General features: G+C 40.8%; 1 protein-coding gene and 1 pseudogene across 2 annotated transcripts in view; both read right to left on the bottom strand.

The window, feature by feature from the left end:
* MTHFD1 (methylenetetrahydrofolate dehydrogenase, cyclohydrolase and formyltetrahydrofolate synthetase 1) overlaps window positions 1-22908 on the bottom strand; it is a 57156-nt gene that overhangs the window by 13413 nt on the left and 20835 nt on the right. For both annotated transcript variants that reach the window (XM_038544919.1, XM_038544920.1), the window contains exons 3-21: window positions 22696-22755; window positions 22218-22271; window positions 21219-21355; window positions 20981-21081; window positions 18840-18976; window positions 17814-17925; window positions 13386-13513; window positions 12655-12752; window positions 12263-12436; window positions 11512-11648; window positions 9947-9993; window positions 9205-9312; window positions 8991-9065; window positions 5806-5908; window positions 3711-3787; window positions 2942-3082; window positions 1619-1687; window positions 1054-1165; window positions 814-953 (exon numbers count right to left, since the gene is read on the bottom strand). In XM_038544919.1, coding sequence (XP_038400847.1) covers window positions 814-953; window positions 1054-1165; window positions 1619-1687; window positions 2942-3082; window positions 3711-3787; window positions 5806-5908; window positions 8991-9065; window positions 9205-9312; window positions 9947-9993; window positions 11512-11648; window positions 12263-12436; window positions 12655-12752; window positions 13386-13513; window positions 17814-17925; window positions 18840-18976; window positions 20981-21081; window positions 21219-21355; window positions 22218-22271; window positions 22696-22755 — 2010 coding nt within the window. The remainder of the gene's footprint in view (window positions 1-813; window positions 954-1053; window positions 1166-1618; window positions 1688-2941; window positions 3083-3710; window positions 3788-5805; window positions 5909-8990; window positions 9066-9204; window positions 9313-9946; window positions 9994-11511; window positions 11649-12262; window positions 12437-12654; window positions 12753-13385; window positions 13514-17813; window positions 17926-18839; window positions 18977-20980; window positions 21082-21218; window positions 21356-22217; window positions 22272-22695; window positions 22756-22908) is intronic.
* LOC119873157 lies at window positions 7644-7830 on the bottom strand (annotated as a pseudogene).

The raw sequence follows: 22908 nt of genomic DNA, 5'->3' as shown, positions 1-22908 counted from the left end.
AGATTTTATTTATTCATGAGAGACACATACACAGAGAGAGAGGCAGAGACACAGGCAGAGGGAGAAGCAGGAAGCCCGATGTGGGACTTGATCCTGGGACTCCAGGATCACACCCTGGGCTGAAGGCGGCACTAAACCGCTGAGCCACCCAGGCTGCCCTGGCTTTTGGAATTTAATAAGGCTTGGAATTTAATACTTCTTCAAGAAATTTCTGAAAACTATCACCATGTCTTCATGTGCAGGTGCTGGAAAGGAATTAAACTAATAGGATAAAAAGTGCAATTTCTAACTAGTAGGAATTCAGGAAAACAGAAAATTCAGGTTGAAGTTGAAGATAAAAGAGTCATGACCTAGTTTCTATTACCCGGAGGCAGTCCTGGGCATCTCTACCTTCCTTCTCCCTCCCAGGCCAGGCTAGTCTCTCCAACATGTGCCTTTCAGGAAGGGGCTGACCCTCTGTCTCAGAAATGGCTTGGTTGATGGGCTGCCAGTGTCACTATTTAGAGGGAAAACGGGACTTCTTGAGAAAGAACAGTCTGAACATAAAGGAGTTTTTGGTGGGTATAGCCAATCACCCATCCTTGGTTTAGATATTATCAGATGGTTCCCTCAGAAACACTGGCCATGAAGCCAATTTCCATGAGTGGTAAGGTGGCCACCACAAGAGCTATCTAAACATCTCTTGCTTTTGGCACCCTATTAATCATGTGGGTAAGAACAGGTTAAAGAAGAAATAGGCACAAGGCATCCCAAGTTCCTTTTAGCCTTCAGACCATTCCTGAGAATCAGATTCTTCAAACTGTTGATCCTCACCATGGGGCCGCCTCCGTGCATTTTAAGAGCCCTGACAGTGGCAACAAGCACCACTACATGAGGGCGGAGACCAGAATACCGGCATTTGATGTTAAAAAACTTTTCCATTCCAATGTCTGCTCCAAATCCTGCTTCAGTCACTGTAAGTAAGGAGAAAAGCAATGGTAAAAAGGCCATCCCAACTCCCTTGATGTTAAAAGGAAAACACAGTTTATTCACAGATTTTGCAAAAATACTCACCCACGAACCCTTCAGGGCCAACAAGCTTGAGTGCAATCCGGTCTGCAATGATAGAGGAATTCCCATGTGCGATGTTGGCAAATGGTCCAGCATGAACGAAAACTGGAGTGCCCTATGGAAATCAAGACGTCATGAGAAAAGCTGCCAATCCTGCTTCCTTTTTTTTTTTTTTTGAAGATTTTATTTATTCATGAGAGATAGAGAGATAGAGAGAGAGAGGCAGAGACACAGGCAAGGGACTCCAGGATCACACCCTGGGCCAAAGGCAGGTGCTAAACTGCTGAGCCACCCAGGGATCCCAAGCAATCCTGCTTCCAAATGGGATCATGTGGTCAAGAGTATGAATGTTAGTTGGAATCCAAAAGAAAAAGATTTTTCAGAAGGAAAAATACAAAGCCACCTCTTTTATATTTTGGCAACATCCCAATCACAACAGTGAGAAAGAATGGGAAGAAAGAGAGGAGGGAGTAGAGAACTCTTTGACTCCCCCAGAGAAATGTGCTTTATAACCACTGTGGTCTGACACAGAAGACTGATTCAGGAAGGCAGGAGTCACTCTGCTCACCTCTAATGTCTGCATGAGATTAGGCTTGATTGCATCCTTCATAAGCACTGTCAATGCACCACTCACCCCCTACAAAACAAAGGCATGAAGCATTGTTTCCTAACAGCAAAAAACCCCAACCTTTTGAACTAAACTCAACATTCTTATATCTTCCTTTTGTAGCCATTGTGCACCGATCGGTACTTTCACTAGAACCAGACCATCCATTTACTTATTTTTTCTGTATATACTACGAGATTGTCACTTATTTTAAGTAGGAAGAACACACAGAATGAAAATGACATTCACATGTAATTTGTGGAAAAACATGTAACTCTGGAAACAAGCAGCTCAATCAAGCTTTGTTGCTGACTGATGAGGGAATCCATTTTAAACTAGTTTGTAAGCGCAGAAATGCTAGCTCTTACAGAACTGAATTATTTCTAACTTTGATGTTTGGGCAGAAATGGCTGAAAACTAAATTCAGTGTGTGTTTTCCAAAGCTGAAGTTGAAAATGTATCTAGGAGTTCAATACAAACTCTTAAATATCAGGCCCCTCTTTTAAGCCATCCAACCATAGTTGAATGATAAAGCTATGGATCCCACCTATATTCAACTTTGGTGATTTCTAACTTACTGGTTTGGGTGTAAAAATTTAGAACGATTTCCTTTCTTATATACATTGACTCTAAAAACAGGAAATTCATATTTTCTCCCTTTTCTGAATTCAGCTGACAGACTGCTAATCACAGGCCAAATATTTGGGTGTATGTCAACACAAATAGGCTTTCAAAAAATTGTAATATTAATTACAATTAATCTGTAATATTACCTCATTCTAAACCTCATATTACCACATAGATGGTATGGAAATAACTCTGAAGTGAACACCTAGCCTAGGAGGACCATCAGACAAACCAGCTAAAGAGTTGTCCCTAGTGTGGTTATTAGGCAGAGATGGAGTCAACAAGCTTCATGATAAAAGGCCTCTGTGCAGGGAGGCCTGTCATGGGGGGAGGCCAAGATGTGACTCCAACCTATCTGCCAAGGACCTCACTGGGACATTTGACATTCTCTACAAATTGAAGTCATACACCCACTTTTAGAAATACTTACAGGCTGAAGATGTTGCTCAGACCATCTGAAACCTGTGGCCTATTACTGGAGCATACTACCTATTACTCACTATGAGATACTTTTTAGAAATTTCATAATTCTCTTGTAAGTAGCAAAATCAGAGAGAATTGACCAGTAACTGCTGGGATAACCTAAGACAACAGACGCACAGGCATCACCACGCCCCTGTGTACCCACAAGCACCCTCTGAGCACCCAGGTACCCACCAGATCTTCGGTACTGATAGGCTCCCCTTTCTTGCTGGATGCCACCACCATTTTGCTCAGTCTCTCTCTCATGTCTTCTAGTGAACTGGTGAGAGCCAGCACAGCCATGATTTCACTGGCCACAGAGATATCAAACTGGGCCTGTTGGCAAGGAAAAGACACAATAGGCAACACTGCATTAAACCAGAAGCGTGAATTGCAGAAACAATCCTTGTTTGCATCTGAGGCTTATACAAATAGCTTAAAAGGATAGAACGACAGAAATGTACACAAAGAACTTAATGAAAATAATTCTCCAGCAGCAAAAATTTATAATCAATTATTCCAAGACCTTGAGCTGCCAACTTTTAAAAATAAATGTTCCAGCAGGACCAAGAAATCTCTACTGAAGGCAGCTTGTGATCATGCAGTGATGGTTTCCCTAACACACAAGGAAACAACACGGAAGCTCTTACATTGAAGAGACCTATTGTAAATGGCCACCAAAAAAAGAGGCGGTTTTAATCCATTTATGTGCAAGGATATTCACTGGGGGCTTTCCACCTCCAGGAAAAAATGCTGGGGGAAAAACACAGGTGACACATGGGATTTATTGCAGAAGCTGTCAGGAGTGCTCAATGCCACACACCTACTCACTTCCATTTTAAAAGGGAGAAAGCAGAACAACACCTGGCAGTATCAATCGTATGGGAGAGGACGGAGGAGGACAGAAGCAGCAAGGATCTGGCTCACATGAACGAAATTTGCTTAGAAAGGAACAAATAGCTACCGTCCGTGTGTGCCCTTTTTCTGTTGGAGCCTGTCCGATTGTGATCTTCCTTAGGAATCTATCGTTGGTATCCAATACTATGGTAGAAAGACAAGACACAGAACAACTTTCAGTAAAAGGACCATAGAGTTAAGCCAGAAGTCTTAAACAACAAGTCCAACTTAATGACTGTCTATTAATGTTTGATTTCAAAACTGATGGTGAAGCTAGAATACCGGTTCTATTCCATAAATGAATAGGAATTATTTTTAAAGAAGGATTAAGTTTATTTATGTTTATTTACTTAAAAAATAAAAGATTTTATTTTTAAGTAATCTCGACCCCCAATGTAGGGCTCAAACTCATGACCCACAGCCCAAGATCAAAAGTCATATGCTCTACTGACATCAGCCAGCCAGGTGCCTCTAAAGAAGGATATTTTTAAGAAATGCGGGGTGGCTTGGCTTTATTCTGTCTAGAGAATTCAAATTAACTGGAAATCTGGAGTTTATTTTAAAGCCCATTGCATGTGAAAAGAAAAACAAAGCAGGCTAGTTTTTTAAAAGGCCAAAGTTATTGTTCTGTGGGATGACTCACTGGCCTTACACCATCCTGAGATATAAAAGAGCCATCAATGAAGGGCAAGGCAAATGCTTTTGGAAGCATGTGAGGTAACAGATACGTTCCTTCGGCACACTTAGAAGAAATCATTTCCATTCTGATGGCAGAGTACCCAATTATATGCCCTTGGAAAACATGGTAAAGATCAACCAAATAACTAATCTTAATTCCACTTTTCAAGGTCAGCTACTGTTAACATTTTAGTGTATTCCCAATTTTGTTTTTTGTGTGACATGCCAAGCAATAAAAAACACAAAATGAACAACAAAACACCAGTTCACACTCTAAATGGGTCAAAGGGGAGAGCATTTTTAAGGCACTTGATAATATGTGAAATTATTTTCCATAAAGACTGTAATAACTTAAATCCCAAAAGCAGTATCTTGTATAGTGCGTGGGCACTGCATGCTCACACACACACACACACACACACACACACACACACACCCCCCATTTGATAAATGAAGGATATAATGTACTGTTGGAGCCTATTCTTATTTTCAAAACTAGGTCAAGTTCTTTGTATTTAATTTCTCTATATAAAATAGCTAGTCAATAGGTATAATCCATTTTTTCCTTGTCTACTTCAACTTTCCTAGAAAGCATGAATTAGACATAAAGCAAAGGAAAAGTGAACAAGATACTAAATTTTCAAAATGGATCTTTAGCTTATTCCTCATAAAATATACCGTCTGTCTAAAGCTATTGAAGCAAAGGAAGAGAAATATCAATGTGGCTTTAGATATTAAGGGAGTCATCTTTAAAACGCCATTAGTTAGCAATAGTTACTGAGGCAATGAAAATCACAAAAACAGTCAATAAATTTGGCATTAGCTGCATTCTGCATGACTGGATAAAAATTCCTCCTCAGCAGTGACATAGGATAGATAGATGTACTGTTGGTACCAAATAAAATTCTAAGCCATGACAGCTGTACTTAGAGAAGCAACATATGGCAGTGAAGCCAGGCAACTCACTCACTAAACTGCCAACTGTTTAAACCTTGAAGGCTACCTACTTTCTACAAGAGTTTAATAAAGTGAGGTAAAAATGAGCAGGCAAGCTAGAGAGTGACAAGAAAAAGCAAGTCACTTTATGCCAGACAAGAGTTCTGAGGGTAAAGAGCAACATGATTCAAGAAGTGATAAAACGTAATTTCTCTACTTCATGACACCAAAACTTTTTGCATGAAACTTGCAAAATGTTATTTCTGGTGTAGGCATGAACCTCCTTGAAACCACCCTCACTCCAATCAACACTGAAAAGCCAGCAAAATGTCCAAAGAATCTGACAAAAAGACGTTTGATTACAACTCATATGGAGAGAGATTGACAGAGGTGGCTAGAAAAACAAGTAAGTCACCATCTTGGTCACACCTTAACCATGAAAACACCAACACACAAGCTTCTGGACCTCACACTTTAATAATGCACAAGGACAGTGAGGGGTATGCAGTATAACTGAAGCAACTGGGGGATGTAGACTGCACTGGTACCTCTTTGCCAAGTTATGGTTTCTGGATCAATGTCCAATCTTGCAAATCTGTTTATCTCGTCATCAGTCAGTGTGGTAGGGTCAGTTTTTTCAATACCCAGTCTCTAAAGAGGTAGGAAAATTAAAACATATAATAAGGCAAAACAAAAGCATGACAATTTTTAAAAAAGATTTATTTGTTTATTGGAGAGGGAAGGGGGCGGGGAGAGAGTGACGTAGGGGGAGAGGCAGAGGAAGAAGGAGGGAGAGAAACCCAAGCAGACTCTGCACTGAGCACAGAACCTGATGTGGGGCTGGATCTCATGACCCCAAGATCACTACCTGAGCCAAAACCAAGAGTGGGACGCTTAACCAACTGTGCCACCCAGGTGCCCCAAGCATGATAAATTTTTAAAAAATGTATTCTCTATCTCCAGGTGGAGTGCCCTCTAGGAAATATAAACTGTGTTATATTTAGAAGGCAAAACTATAATCCCTCAGGCTAAAGCTTTATTTTCTACTTATACATATACAGAGACATTAACATTTTATCCCTATAACTGAGCTCCAGAGGCACTTCCTTAAACCTAGCCGTAAATAAGCCTAATGACCAGCAAGTGTTGTACCTAATTGACCAAGTCCAAACATATTGAAAGGAAAAGCAAAGTGCAAAGTTTTCTCAATCAGACAATTGAGAAGCCCAATTCAAATGATATATTAGACAGGGCAAAAGTAAGTACCAATTGCTAAAAAATCAATGCAAATCACTTTTCCTTGCTTTTTATATAGTGCTGCATTTTCACTGCCTTCTTACTGTTCCAAAAAGCACAAAAGAGGTTTGTCTCTTCTTCCTCACAGAATTTGGAAATTTTATTTGTTGACAGTGTATATGCAGGTCACATCCTGAAATGGAAAGTGTCTATAAAATGTGTTCTCCATTTTTTCTAAAGTGTGGTAGATCTGAGTAGGCTCCAGCAAGTCCTGTTTCTTCCCACAGTTCTCTTTTTATGCCGTGAGGGCTTTGTCTTAAAATTTCAGATGTTTTCAGAGTTGGCCCTCACTGGCTCATCAAATTGGTCTCACAAGCTTAGTATATGACGTTGTTTACGGAAGTCAGCAAAACTCTCTGTCACTAGGCTGAGAATCTGCCATTGACAGCCCACTCAGAGTGAGCCCATGGGGACAGACTGGGAGAGCACCGTGACCCAGGGGATGCTTGGGGACCCAGGAGAGGTTCTAATTCCAACCTGGTGTGAGGTACTGTGGCCTCAGGCAAGTTCCTAGATTTCAAATCCTAAAGCTTTTAAAAAGATCAGACGGGTTTAAAATCAGATTTAGTACACATCTGACAGAAAGTTCCATCATCAAAGGTAAGATCAGAAGTTGCCTGGAACGCCTGGGTGGCACGGTTGGTTGAGCGTCTGCCTTTGGCCCAGGTAGTGGTCCCGGTGTCCTGAGATAGAGCCCCGTGTCAGGCTTCCGGCTTGGTGGAGAGGCTGCTTCTCCTCCCCCTCCTTGCTTGTTTGTGCTCTCTCTTACTATATCTCTCTCTCAAATAAATAAAATCTTAAAAAAATAAAAGATCAGAAGTTGCCTGCTCTTTCCATGGCACTCTGCTGCCTCTCCAAACATGACTCTTTTATAAAGTAGGATAATAACTAACTTACCTTATGCCCAGCATTTTTGGGGGTGTGAAAACAAAATAAGCTAAGACATAATCATACTGTGTAAAAGTCACTTTTTCGCATGTCAAGAATAAAAAGGCATATAAATAAATGAAACATAACTGTAAAGCAAGTAGAGCAAAATATAAACAATGCATCTCAGTAAAGGGGAGTTTCATGTACTATTCTTACGGCATCAAAATTTAAAGTTGCAAAAAATTAAAAATAAAGTAAGTTTAACTATTGTTGATAATAAGTAGCACAAGCTATTCATTGAATGCTTACATGTCTCAGGCTGTCTAAATAATATATGTCTATATAATTACCAATAATCGCGCCTCGTATAAACCTCACTGGCTACAATACTGCCACTGCGCAAAGCTAAATAATGTATATGTCTATATAATTTCTTTCATATGTAAAAATAACAAATTACTTTTTATTCATTTATTATTATTTATTATTATTTATTTTCAAATTTTATTTATTTTTTTTTTCAAATTTTATTTTAAAAACTCTTCCTGTGCTATCCCTTTCTAGTCACACTCTCCCCAGATCTACAACCTCTGGCACCCACTGATCTATTCTCTATCACTCTAGTTTTGCCTTTTTGAGAATGCCCTATATATGGCGGCATACGGTATGCAGCCTTTGGAGACTGGCTTCTTTCACTCAACATAATGTCTCTGAGATTCATTCAAATCATCGTATCAATAGTTCATCCCTTTTTATTGTATAAATGCAACAGTTTATTTATCCATTCATCCACTGAAGGACATTTGGGTTGTTTTTAAGTTTTAGAGATTATTAACTAGCTGCTAAAAACATTCATGTTTTTGTATGAACACAAGTTCACATTTCTCTTGGATAAATACCTAGGAGTAGGATTTCTGGATCATATGGTACAATGTATATTTGTTTGATGACTATATATTCGTAATGTAAATTCAAATAAAATATGGAAGTAACCACTCTTTCTCAAGATCCCAGTGCTGGGAAGAGCAGGTATTCAAATTCCAGGAGCTGCTATGCTGTCATGCTGGCACCCTGACTCCTACCCATGCTCTAAAGGACATATCGGTCGTCTTCCTAACTGAGAGGCAGGTTGTGGGTACTCTCCTTATTCCAGGACTAAGGACTTATAATTTGTAGATGAATGAGAACCTCTACCACCTATCATTGCTATGCATATAATGACCTTAAGACTATGGTTAAAGGGATCCCTGGGTGGCGCAGCGGTTTGGCGCCTGCCTTTGGCCCAGGGCGCAATCCTGGAGACCCGGGATCGAATCCCACATCGGGCTCCCGGTGCATGGAGCCTGCTTCTCCCTCTGCCTGTGTCTCTGCCTCTCTCTCTCTCTCTGCAACTATCATAAATAAATTAAAAAAAAAAATTAAAAAAAAAAATTAAAAAAAAAAAAAAGACTATGGTTAAGGATGTAACTTGATCCTAAATAGGTTACTCTAAGGAGATTATTTCCTTGTGTCTTTATCAATCACCTAATTTCATACAATACCAAAAATGAAGAAGGAAAAATCTTACCTGTAATCTTCGGATTTGGATATCAGAGAACTTTCTCACTCCATTTACTGATGGTACCAAACGATTAAAGAGAGCCTTAAAGAAAAGGAGCAAAAGGGCTTTTTTTCAATGAGAGGAACTGCCTCGCTACCTACAACATCAGCACTCGAGGAACCAGCATTAATTTGGGTGCTTTAATCCTTTCGAAAGTGTCCATGAGGCCCCAGCAACCTACCTTGTCTGTCTGCGTCAGTTCGTGGAACATCCGGGCATCGATGGCCGCGGCGACAAGGTTATTCGCTGCAGTGATGGCATGGATGTCACCAGTGAGGTGGAGATTAAACTATAACACAGCAGAGGCCACATCAGGCTTTCAACTTCTCTGCATCTTTCCAACCATCAGTATATTGCAACCAAATCAATCCCTATGTTCAAGCTAACAGAAGACTGACAGCAGTACAGTTAGCAAACAAACACCAAGGACAAATAGCTCTTGAAAACATAAATTAGAGAGACTCTCTCCTCAAAAGAAATTGGTGTTTTCCTTAAGTGACATGTCCGGGAACCACAAACAACACACCACCCACTTCAACAGCAATTCTGGACTGCTGAGGACATGCTCATGTCCGTTAAATTGTGAGCAAGGAGGAGTACACGAGAGCAACTCTATGCCTATACAGTGTCCCCATTTCTGCAGTTACCACCCTGACTTCGCCTTGTGTTCGTTCTTCCCACTGTCACACTTCATTTGATCTCTCACTTAAAATTATTATTCCCACCAAAAGCTCAGACCTTGAAGTCTTAGTCATATCAAAAAACTAAGCCATCTCACAAGTCTGCATCTTAAGATGTTTTCCCCTTAAGTGTTATTTCTGATGAGAAACAAATCCACTAAGAGTTCTACAGGAAAAGGTTAATCTCTGGAAGGAAAAGCTATAATAAAGGGTCTGATTCAAACCAAACTGCAGGCACTTTACCTCTTCCATGGGAATGACCTGTGAGTAGCCACCTCCTGCAGCGCCACCTACAGGACAGGTCAAGGGTGAGACTCATGTTAAGTATGCTTTCTCCACCACTTGGAAATCAAATAAAAGCAAATTGATTTTTGTCACTGCTATGCTTATTAACTACTTACTTCTTTCAACCATTTGGATAGCTTTGATCAAGTGTTTTTTAAATTTTCTTTTACCAGGCTAAAACACTTTATCCTGTTCATGTGAAATAGTCTTTAGTTGAAATCTGGGTCTAAATGACAAAACCACGAACACATACATACCCACTCATCTTTAGAAACAGGTTCCCCATGATTCCTAACATCGGTTCAAAGACCCAGCCTACAGTTACATAAAAGCAATCCTGTTCAATTTCCTACTCTCATAAATGCTACTCTGGCATTTTAAAAAAGCAATGTTTAAAATACACATGCCAAACACAAACACAGAGACTGCAATTCTTCCTAATTAGGAGACATATGTTAGAAAGCAGCTTAGCTGTTAGCTTTTGCTGGACCATTTGGATTATTAACAAAAGACCAGATAAAAATGTTCTGGTTATGGGGTTATCAGTGAGATGAATGTCAATTTGAGGCTCAGATTTTGTGCGTTTTTTTGTGAGGCAGAGACCAGGCAACAAACATGAGCAGAATACTGGGTTCAATAAGCAGAACAAGAGAACGGTTCATTCTGAAGCTGAAAGAGGACTGTTATAAGCTCAAAAGGAGAACTAAGTCAGTACATTTATAAAAGATATTAATATACGCAGAAGGAGAAAGGTGTACCCTGCGCAGTAATCACTACAACAAACAGAACATGTGATACTCTCACCAAGCAAATGAGAGAGCTATCTCTAAGAACTTAAAAAATAATTTTAATTAAAAGAGCATACTGACAGTACTACAGCTATGAAAAACTAAAAGTGAAGAATGATTAGTGATGGCGTGTCTTCATGCAATCAGAAGAAACACTGTGCTGACAGTGCTGTTAAAGCTCTTGAAATGGACATGGTGCCCACCTCTGCTACTTAGTAAAAGTGCCTTTAACTAAGTTATCTCATAAGTCCCAGTTGCTGTTACTGGGAAAACAGTGATAACAGTAACTATTTAATATTAAAAATAATATAAAATGCATAAACATGGCACAAAGCATATACTCGGTAAGGGTAGGCTTTTCTTATTCTCAACAGGGTAAAAAACTGTAGGGCTTGTCTTTGTTTCTAGAAAGTCAGTGTGATGATTAGTAGCTATGATCACCTTTATTGTTACTGTGACAGTTGACCATTAGTCACATAAAGTATCCCTAGCCACATATTACCCATCCCAGGGAAGCCCTATGTTGTGTCAAATACTGACAGCAAGAGCAGGGATAATCTGAGAAAAGCCTTCACCAAAAGCACAGTGATGGGGGGTGGAGGGGCCGGCCAGGAGGACATTCTTGGCGCCTAAATGAGGTGAAGGCCCCATAAGCACTCATAGGCAAAGTGGGCCAGGGAGGACTGATGCAGAAGCAGTGCCTTTTGACCACCCAAAGTCTGGTCCTATTAATACCTTTTATTCCAAAGGTCGGGCCCTGAGAAGGCTGTCGTACACATGCAAAGACGTTCTGATGAAGATGGGCGCCAAGGGCCTGCACCAGCCCAATGGTGGTTGTGCTTTTCCCTTCTCCCAGGGGCGTTGGGGTGATTCTTCAAGGTGAAAGCAAAAAAGGGAAAATTAAGTCTATACAAATTAAAGTTATGTGAATCACAAATCAGACCTAACAGATCCTAGAGGATGACTCTTACTCTGAACAGTATAAAGAGCAAAGATTTGAAGAGTCTTTTCAAGAGTCTTAGTTGAAGTTTCTGAAAAACGGTACATTTAAAAAGACTGCTGTACTTGGGCTCTTCTCACTGCTAGGAGAAAATACACTTTATCTTGTAGAGACACTGCTATCACTTTAATATCTCAATTTAATCTCAAAAACTAGCTTTTGTAGCTCAGCCAAACAATAAAAATGAATACTCAAAATGTCTACTGAATTCATAAATTTGGGGTTAAAATGAAAAGGCCAGCTTTTAAAGCACATCTCTTTTACCTACAAGATGGATAACCTTGACAATTTTCTCCTTCCCAAAGGGTTATAATCTACTCTTAATTACCTCACAGGGGTTACTGTAAGGATCAAAGGAGACTAAACATGTGAAAATGCTAAAACCAAATTAAAGAAACCTTCGCATATATATGCTGAGAGCAAATGCAACCTTTGGTAATAATAATCAGGGCTGCAGTTGGATTAGCAAAAGAGTCACAACCCTACCCAGTCACCACCACGTATTTTCCATCAGGCTGGTGCTTCAGGCGTTCCAGTGCTGACAGCAGAACCTTGGCCTTTGTATCACCATATAATTCCACCTCTTCAGAGAGCAGACCAATTTCCCGCGCCAGGCTGCCAATGGGCTTTGGCTTACAAGACCGTGATATATCAATGTCACTTAAAAAAACATACAAAAAAATACAGAAAATATGTATCAATCCTTACTCACTGAGTTTAATTAACCCCATCCTAGGAAAGACTCTCCACGACCCCTGATGGCGCTTCTGGGGATGGGGGCGAGGGTGGGGGGGGCACATATATGTAGTTGCCATGGTATCCGCCAGCTAAAAATAGACAACCCACAAAGTTTAAAACCAGTAAAATTTTATTTTTACCTTGGAACAGGAGTCTTGAGGTTAAGGTTGTTATATTGAATCATCCACTTTCCTGGCTTAAATTTCTCCAGGAAACGCTTCGCACTCTCCACTGTGCTCTAAACACAATGTCACAAATGGAACTTAGAAGAAGTGATTATTTTAACCTCCACCTCAATTCCAAGTCCCAGGTCACTCCAGTTTGACCATAAAATGAACAGCTTTATGATCCTACCTATAATCATGCTTTGATACTAAGCAAGAATCTGAAACAGCTAAGGTGTCCTAGGCCACCTGCCTCACCCCACTGCAGCTGATGTATTACAAAGAGCAAGAAGACAAAGCGCACCTAGCAAAGTTGTGTGTTTGCACGTCCCTTCTTCTGAGCTTCTCATGCTCCAAAGTAAATTCGGATTGTGCCATCCCTACATTCCCCGATTAATATGACTAATTCTTGATGTCTTGTAACAGTCCCTTTTTTTTTTCCCCCTTCAACAGATTCACATCCTTATTTAACTTCTGAGTAAGTTTCTACTTGGGGGAAAAAGCAGTAACTTGAATTCTGTTGGCTTTTTACAATTATTACAGAAACTTTTTTTTTTCCCCAGAAACTTTTTTTTTAATTGAGGTAAAACTGACGTACAATGTTAGTTTCAGGTATACAGCACAATTCCATATCTGTATGTACTGTGAAATGATCACCACAGTGAGTCCAGTTAACCTCCAGGACAGAAACTTTTATTCACACGCACCTGCATTAGCATTGCCACCGTCATGGGCCCCACGCCGCCAGGAACAGGAGTGATGAAGCCCGCCCTCTCCTTGGCCTCATTGTATGCCACATCACCCACCACTTTTCTCCCATTTGGTTTTGTATCATCTGGTCAAGGGGGAGAAAAATTAAAGCAAGTTTTCAGAATTATAATTCTGGTGTTTCTTTCTTTCCTTTTTTTTTTTTAAGATTTTTATTTATTTATTCATGAGAGACACAGAGAGAGAGGCAGAGACACTGGCAGAGGGAGAAGCAGGCTCCATGCAGGGAGCCCAGTGTGGGACTCGATCCCAGGTCTCCAGGATCTCACCCCGGGCTGAAGGCAGACGCTTAACTGCTGAACCACCCAGGGATCCCCAATTCTGGTGTTTATTTCCAAGTTAAGTGGGCAATTATCATAGCTTGTACCAAAACCTAAGTAGAATTCAGGGTGTGCAGTCCCATAAGGCTCAAGCACCTATTTTACGCCAAAGCTATAAGATGACAGGAGTTTTTTATTTTCTAGGTAGAAACTTATTTTACCTGCAGAAATTCCCAAGATGCTTAAGTTGTTTTTCAGAATCGGGAGAATCCTCTTGCAGTCAGGTGGCAAATAAAATATCAAGTGTTTTTTATTCTTAAAACCAACTACCCAGCATATAATGAGCGCCTTTTAAAATGTTAATTAGCCAAGGCCTACAAAGGAATTTTTTGGGCGCACAAAGCTCCAACTATGTCACAGCTGCCAGATACCGTTTCTACAGCAACTGTCAGCATTTTGTAAGCTCCATGCGTGCGCGCTGGAGGAACAATTCAACATCCAATTCCAAAGACAAGCAGCTACTTAAATGTATGCAAAAGGCAAAGAATATAATTACACTTCCCTTAAAAGGATACAAGAACAACTACAAATCTTACCAGCGAAGAATAGCTATTCAAGAGAACAAAACCCAGTGATGCATCACTGCTCACTCACACAAAGTACATCCTACACTTGGCTTCAGTGCACTTCCGGGAGGGGCTGGGGGACAGAGCCAGACCTTGCAGCTCTAAGGCTCCCAAGGCAGGATTGTAGCCATTCCACCACTTCCCTCTAATTAGATTACAACCAAGAGAGCAAACTTTAGGGCGTAGCCAGAATCAGACTTGAGAGCCCCAAGTTCTAGGATCAGCTCTTCTACTTACTGCCAATCCCTAGCCTCTGTGGGCTCCTTACTGATCAGAAGTCCAAAGAGGACACGAAGGATTGACACTACCTATTTCACAAGTTTGCTGAGAATCAAGTGAGAAATTGTGCACATCTGTGAAATTGAAAAATCATTCTCTAAACATAAAAGTTTCTCATCCCATCCTAGATACAGAAGAGATTTTCTATATGTACTATAAGGAGCTGATGAATACAACTCCCTGGGATACTGTCAGGTTTCTAGATTATAAAGCAGCAAGCTATAGCAGAACATTTACTCTCAGAACACCAAGTAGCCATGGTTAAGGGTTTGCACTTTGTACAGGTCTCAACAGTCTAATGCTGACATTAGCTTAAAATACCCTGTACACCTCCTTCTAGTTATTCATGGTGGTGATTTTAGTTTCTCCACAAACAGGGAGACATAGCAGTTACTGCACAACTAACTGCCATACAACATGAGCTCAGTTTTGCTCCTTAAGCAAACACTTATCCATGGTTGACTTGAGTGCCCCCTGGTACAGGTCCAGTGTTTCATGGAACATACGATGTGGTTGATAGAAAAAGCAACCACTCAATCGAAGTGTATGGGTTAGATACACTTCAATAGATAACCAATAAACATTTTGGTTATCTATCCCAGCCCTAGAATTTCTCTTTCACTGGGAATTATAAGTATAAAATCCAATCACTGAGTTAAGGACCAGTGAGTGGACTGGAGGAACTAAAGACTATTCTTTGCAAATGTTCATTTTCAAGGCATCATGTTCCATAACTGGACCACATCTTGACTCATATTTTGATGATTTAAATCATCTGCATGGTCCACTCAGGGATACCATCCTAAGTCATTTGCCAAATTAAGAATGAATTAAGGTATGTACTTTTTTTTTTCCCCAAAGGAAAAAAAAGGAATACTTTTAAGATTCAACTACAGAGCAGAAAGTACTAACTAGAGACACATGAACATGTTCTTCCTATTTGGCTTACTAAAGATAATGTGAGAAGGAAATGATAAAATCCAGCCTTATCAAAACTTATTTTCCTATATATCTCAGATCAATAAAAATACAGCTGACCAGATATTGGTCTTATTCGTATTTCACCATCTATGTGAAGAATAAATGTGAACAGGATGATGAGTTTCCTGTTTAAGTGAACATTTTAAACTTATCCGTAGGGCAGCCCTGGTGGCTCAGCAGGTCAGCACCGCCTTCGGCCCAGGGGCTGATCCTGGAGACCCAGGATCGCGTCCCATGTCGGACTCCCTGAATGGAGCCTGCTTCTCCCTCTGCCTGTGTCTCTGCCTCTCTCTCTCTCTGTGTCTCTCATGAATAAATAAAATCTTTAAAAATAAAAAAACAAAAAATAAACGTACCTGAAGACTCAAAGATTCCCACCCAGGCTTCCATCTCTCTCTCTCTCAAAAAAAAAAAAGCCAAAAGCAGAAATATGATACAGAAGATGCAAGGTTTTAAACAGAATGAGCCTGAATGTCATATCACAAGTACTCAAAGTGAGGAGTTGTAGGAGAGCAATTTCTTTATCACCCATTAGATAATTACACTACAAGAAAATGAGTGATCAATTATGAGCTACTGTCTTAAAAGCATGGTAGGGAGAGTGGGAGGGAGGTTAAAACTGGTGAAGGCTTGACAGTGACTAATGTCCCTGGCAGCTTAGTGTCTATGTTCCTTATTTGAGATGGGAAGGGAGAAAAAACAATCTTCTTGCTCTAACTCCTTTGGCAATTCAACAGGTGTGAGTGCCAGCAGTTAGAAGGTAGAAAGCCTGACATTGCAATGCAGAAACCACCACCCCAAGGTGGCGGACAGCACAGAACACCGTGTACAATAAAAGGGATACCCATGTCTCCAGGAGGGGAAAGTGGGAGAGGATTTTCAAAAAGAGAGATTATCCCATATTGAAGGGAAATCAGACAAGGTTTAGAAAGAAGAATGAGCATTCCAGGAAGAGAGAAGGTGGAGAAGTGGCTAAAACTGAAGATCAAAGTTGAGCTTTATCTGATCATGTAGCCCAAGGCCTGCAGCAGTGCTTAATGCACAGAAACGGTTGTCTGAATAAAGATTGTTATTTTCTTGAATATACAAGGCATGTATACAAGTATTCACTGTATCATGCTGTGAAATTTTATGCTAAACACTTCACAATGAAAGAACAACCTACTGCCCTGAGGATTTGGGTGTAGAAGCTGCCAAGGACAAATAAGGCATGAGCAGAGAAGGGCACGAGGTCTACTTTCCAACCATTTAAGATGGGTATTCACAACATGGCATGAGAAAAAAGGCCACAAAGGCGGCTGAAACTAGTGTGGGGCTCAGCAGTTGGACAAGTAATGTGGGAGGAAGACGCTCCACACCAAGACCCACGAATGCGGCAAGAACATGCAGATGGATGTGAGTAGGAGTCAGCTGGTGGTTGGAGACTAGTAAGCAATTAGCAGCAGTGCATCCTACCTGAGACGGTAGCACTCATAGGTGACACCGAAAACAGAAGAAAGGAAAAGCTTTCTGAGACTTAAAAACGGATCCAGGGGCACCTGGGTGGCTCAGTCATAAGTGTCTGCCTTTGGCTCAGGTCATGGTCCCAGAGTCCTGGGATTAAGCCCTGAATCAGGCTCCCTGCCACACAGGGACCTGCTTTCTCCCTCTCCTCCCTGCTCATGCTCTCTCTCTATATGTATCTCTGTTGCTGTTTTTCTCTCAAATTAAAAAAAAAAAAAAATTAAAAACAGAAATGGATCCGATACAGGAAATAATTGGGAGGCAATGACAAGGGGCTGGCTTTATCCTCACTGCCTAGAAGAGGCTAGGTCAAATGTCTTCTTTGAAAAGCCTTCCTATAAGACTCTTGGCAAAGTGAGCCCCTCTCCTGGAATTACACAGTACTCTGTCAAGATCACACTGTATTTTAAATCCATCCATCCTTTGTTAAAAATAAAGGATGATCTATACGTGAAGGTAGAATGAGATCCCCCTCTCACCCTCTCCTTGGACAAAGTCATTCCAGGAAATGCACAGCACAGTGGCTAAAATCACAGGCTCTGCTCTCCTGCTGGCCATGATGCCACCTACCAACTACATGCACCATAGGCAGGACACTTGCTCTGAATCTTAGCTCTTCAAGCCTGAAATGGGACAAGGAGTTCTCATGTCATTGAATGACACCCTTCTCTGCCCACCCCACTATCAGAAACTACCTTCATTCTCCAGCAGCACTCACCTGGAATATAATTGATCCCGCAGTCGATGACTATTGCCCCAGGTTTGATCCACTCCCCTTTTACCATTTCTGGCTGACCAGTTGCAACCACCAGGATGTCACCTTTATTTACCTAGGGAAAGAAAGAGGGTTTTGACCTCAGAAATTACACAGGAAACATTAAACATTAAACACATATATATGTTTTTATACTATTATAAATATTACTTTAATTATATTATATATTATATATACATATATATGTATGTATAGAAGTGGAACAGACTAAGCTTTTTATGAAACTGTTCATTGACATCAACTATTTCATGCAGGCCACACACCAACTCTGACAGCTCTTTGTATGCTGTGCTCGTTCCTACACATGCCAAAATGCTCCCTATTACTAGACATCTTCCTAAATGGGGAACGTGATGATAACATGCTGAGCAGGGAGGAGCATGGGCTTGGAGCTTCAGGCCTGGCTCTAAATTACATGATATTGGGAGATTATTCCTTCTCCAATGGAGTATGGGGAGCAGCACCTTTCATAGAACACTTCTTGAGGAGGATTAAGAGAGACGGTGTACTACCAATAGGGATAGGTACATGTGAGATTTCTTGGACTCAGGAATCTAATACAGGGTCAAGAAAAAGATGCGACAGATGTCATGGGACCATGGTCCACATGCCCCTCCGGAGCACCTCTATCTCTGAGGCCACCACTGAGTTACACAATCTGGCTGCTGGGGTCCATCCTTGTTTCTATGTTGCTAATCCCTATCCACCATGAGGCAGACCAGTACAGAAAGAATACGATCAGAACAAAAGCTACATAACTTGCACAAGTTTTTAATTGGAATTTGTGTCTTTATCATGTAAAATGAAACAAGAATGAAGAGAATTGCAATAAGGGTTCAATGAAATATTGAATGAGGTAAAGTACATGGCGGTTTCTGGCACTTAAATGTTAGGTGTTCCCACTATGTGAGAACACACACATACACACACACACGCTCAAACTCTTCCACTGCACTCTGGATCCCTTACCTCCTCGCTTAGATTGGCAGTCTTGGAGTGGCAGGTGGTCACTGTGGCATGGTTCCACAGAAGCAGGTCATGCATCGGGGCACCAACTATCTTACTGCGCCCAACTACTACAGCGTGCCTTCCAGCGATCTGTACCCCTGAAAGAACAGCTGGCATGAGTGAGAGTATTAGGAGAAGCTGCCCTCTTCACATGCCACCGAAATGGGAAAATTCAGAACAAGTGCACAAAAACAGGTTCCTAGCATGGAAATCTTCCTCAAAAGATCCCTTCCTTGGCAATAATATTCTCAACTCTAGGATTTCAGCTGCAAGTTGAGCTGAAATCCTAGAGTTGTACTGTGGGAACTTGCAATGGGTTGTACTGTGTACTGTGTCCTTCTTGCAGTGGGTTTTTGGGAGCAGCCAAAGCCAAGATCCATTCATTGAGTCATAGGAGAGTGGGAAGAAAACCTACACTCAAAGAAAAAAGAAGTCCTGACATACAGCTAAACAGCCATATGGAAGAAGACAGTAGATTTGCTTACATGGGAAAAATAGTTATAACAAATAGGGTACATGTGATGGGCTGGAGGGAAGCAAAGGGAATTAGATGATTATCAGTAAGCCTTTCTAACTCTGGTAAGTTTATTTATGTAGTTCCTCATCCACATTTCTCTTTTGGCATAGGGCCTGAGCCATAGGGTTGTTGCAGGGAAGTGATAAAGAACTCTAAATGTAGCAGAAAACTTTCTTTTTGTTTACTCAGCATCCATTCTTCTGGCACTATCCCAATGTCCTTTTCAGGACAGACAGACTCTATTCAATAGAGACGGTTTGGGTGTTCATTTCTGCCCCTGACCAATGAGATCTGTCAGGCACAAGGCTGGAGCTGCTCTGGGCCACCACGTAGAGCCCAAGAAGAAGCTACCACACAGAGGAGAGCAGGGATAAGATCCTGAAGACTCCACCTGAGCCAATCTACCCAGCCCAGCTGAAGTGAACTCTTGCTTAAGGCGGGTTGTGTTTATTTTTATTTTTTCAAAGATTTATATATTCATGTTAGGGAGAGAGTGAAAGAGAGTACACGAGCAGGGGGAGAGGCAGAAGGAGAACATCCCAAGCAGACTCTACGCTGAGCATGGGGCCTGACAGAGGGCTTTGATCCCATGGCCCTGAGATCATGACTCAAGCCAAAACCAAGAGTTGGCTGCTCAACCGACTGAGCTACCCAGATGCCCCAAGGAGGGTTGTGTTTAAATTGTGCTTCTTGTATAACATTAATTTTTCTCAAAAAAGCTAAGCTTCTATATGTTAACAAGATGAACAACTAGAAGTAAAACCCTCAAAGTGTGAAGTGTTTAAAAGGTACTTTACTCTATACTTTTTAGGATTCAGCAAAGGACTTAAAGCTGCATTAGGACAAATAGTTTCACTATTAATAAACAGCTGCTGTGGCTCATGGGATTTGTTTCTAACAAGTTGTAATACAGTTTGCTAAATATGCTGTGGAGTATAAATTAGTTGTAGAACTGAACAGTAATAGCTGTCCCAAGGCTTACAGCTTGACCTTTTCTTCCAACCACAGAAAACTTCCATTTACGTTGGCCAACACTTCCACTTAAAACTTCTGATCCACTTCCTTTAAATAGGACATATTTCCTTGTAAAAAATAACCTCTGCAAAGTGTTCATGATGAAGTTAAAATACCAAGATGTTGACTAGGTAATGGGGTAGGATGGCCAACTGTTCAAGAGATCTGTTTCCAGCCATCTGTCGAGTCTTCAAATTATTATGGAGACTTGACATTTTGGGGGTTGGGACTTCTCCCTTTGTCTGAATTCTTATTATTCTATAAGTTATTTTTTTCATAAAAAATAAATTTCTTTGAACTCAAATAACCCTGAGTTCAAATCCTGACTCTGCTACCTCTTGGACAAGTTATGCACCATTCTGAGACTGTTTTCTCAAGCTGTTGAGGAATAATAGTACTGAGTTCATAAAGATGTTGAAAAAATTGAGAAGTTAGGTAAACCCCCAGCTGACAGGTCCTTGTGCCAATAAAGTCCATTTATTTAGGGCTAATAGGGTACCCTTCTCCTTGCCTCCGTGGGTTGAGACTAGGCCCAAGAAATGGTGCTTTGTTTTCATTCCTTTATTTTTACCTGTCTCTTTGATTAGTTCCAAGCATCCTTTAGGTGTACAAGGGATGAAACAGTCTTTCAGATCACCTCTAGCAAGTTTTCCAGCACTGATGCTAGTCAACCTAAAACAATGACAGCAATGAAGGGGGAAATGAAAGTAATTAGATGCCTTTACTCTTTAGAAGCACATACGGTTTGTTCCCAAAACAAATATAATGGGAATTGTGCAATATGACATAGAGAGTCAAGGCCCACTCACCCATCCACATCCTTTTCGGGTACAATAGCATTGATCACTGCTTCAGTGTTAATGGGGTTCTCTGAATCTAAAGGCAGCTGCACTATGAAACCATGGACAGTGAGGTCTTCATTCAATGATGTAACATACTTTAACACCTACAAGTAATACCGTACACAATTTATATAATACACAGAAACCAAAAAGGCAGTGAAACACTTTTCAGTTGCTCCATTTCCCCCCAGGAATTTAATTGCAGTCCTCCTAGAATGTACCTCCTCTTGAACCCAAGAGCAACTCTAACACCAAATGTAATATTCAGTGCCTGTGAAGAAATTCATCAAAAAGCTAAGAACTTCAATGGTAATACCTATGTTACTTATCCAAATCAAGATTTCTGTGATGACAGAAATGTTCTATAATGTGCACTTTCCCGTATAGTAGTGGCTACTGAATACTTGAAATGTGGCTAGTGCAACCAAGGAACTAAATTTTATATTTCATTTCATTTTAATTAAATGGCCACATGGTGCTAGTAGCTACCCCCCATTGGACAGTGTAGACACAGAACATTATCTACAACCTCAGAAAGTTCTTTTCCTCTCCCACTCCTTCACAGTTACTCCCTCTTCCTTCAGGTGGCTACAGTTCCCGACTTTAACCACTGATCATTTGGCCTACTCTTGAACATCATATAAATGGAATACATATTTGGTTTTTAAAAAGGCAAATAGCTACAGGCCCAGGATCAGTTTTTAATGAACACTGCAGAGGATTTGAAGCACGTGAGGCAGCAATCACACACTGAGTATGAAATGCCCATACCACTGGACAGCACCATTTATTCTGTGGGTGTTTTCTAAGATTTTTATGGAGGCAGAGTTTGTGAAGAAAGAATTTCCTAGAGGTCTTTCACATGGTGAATGTACCAATCCCTAAAATTCCACTAAACCAAAAGCCAGAGAAGAAAGCACATTAGCTGTCCTCTTAACAATCAGTTCATCAGATTCTGTGGCTCACCTCAGATTCTGTGGCTGTTTTTGGTAACTTAATGTGCGTGGCTCTGATCCCAATCTGCAAAAATGAACATTTGAAATAGGTAAAAGGCAAGAGAACATGAGACATGGGCCCATTTCTTTTAACCAATATGACTCAATCAAATGAAGTGGCCTTAGTCACCATTTCACCCTCATTATGTTCTGAAAAATGAGTCTCTCATTTTGACCCATTTGTCCTTTACTCGTTCACCACTGCACTTAAGCAATTTCACATCCATTGCTACTGCTCTTTGGGAAGTCAGCACATCATTCATTAATTAGAAAACATTCAAGTGCAAACCAGAGACTACAGCTTAAGTCCTGCATTTCCGACTTGCAAAACTGATAAATTCAAGCCTGTTGTGGGCAATGTAAGTTTTTACAAAGGGCAAGGGGTAACCGACAAGACCTGGGGTGGAGGTGGGGGTGGGGGATGATGGCATGGCTGTTTCAGGAGTTACCTCTTCAGCAGCCTTCAGCTTCACATTTATATAAAGATTAGAATCATCTCTGTCGCCAACCTAGAATAATAAATACATGCAAATCAGACGATCAAGAAAGGCAAAGTGTACAGAAAAGCTTCTAAAATTTTAGTTTTGATCAAAGGAATGTTTAATCATGAGACTCCTGTTGCAGAGAACTTTAGAGGAGAATAGGAGAATGTTGGGGCAGAA

This window comes from Canis lupus, chromosome 8 (genome assembly GCF_011100685.1).
Source record: "Canis lupus familiaris isolate Mischka breed German Shepherd chromosome 8, alternate assembly UU_Cfam_GSD_1.0, whole genome shotgun sequence".
Lineage (NCBI taxonomy): Eukaryota > Metazoa > Chordata > Mammalia > Carnivora > Canidae > Canis > Canis lupus.
This window is presented reverse-complemented; position numbering and strand designations above follow the sequence as displayed.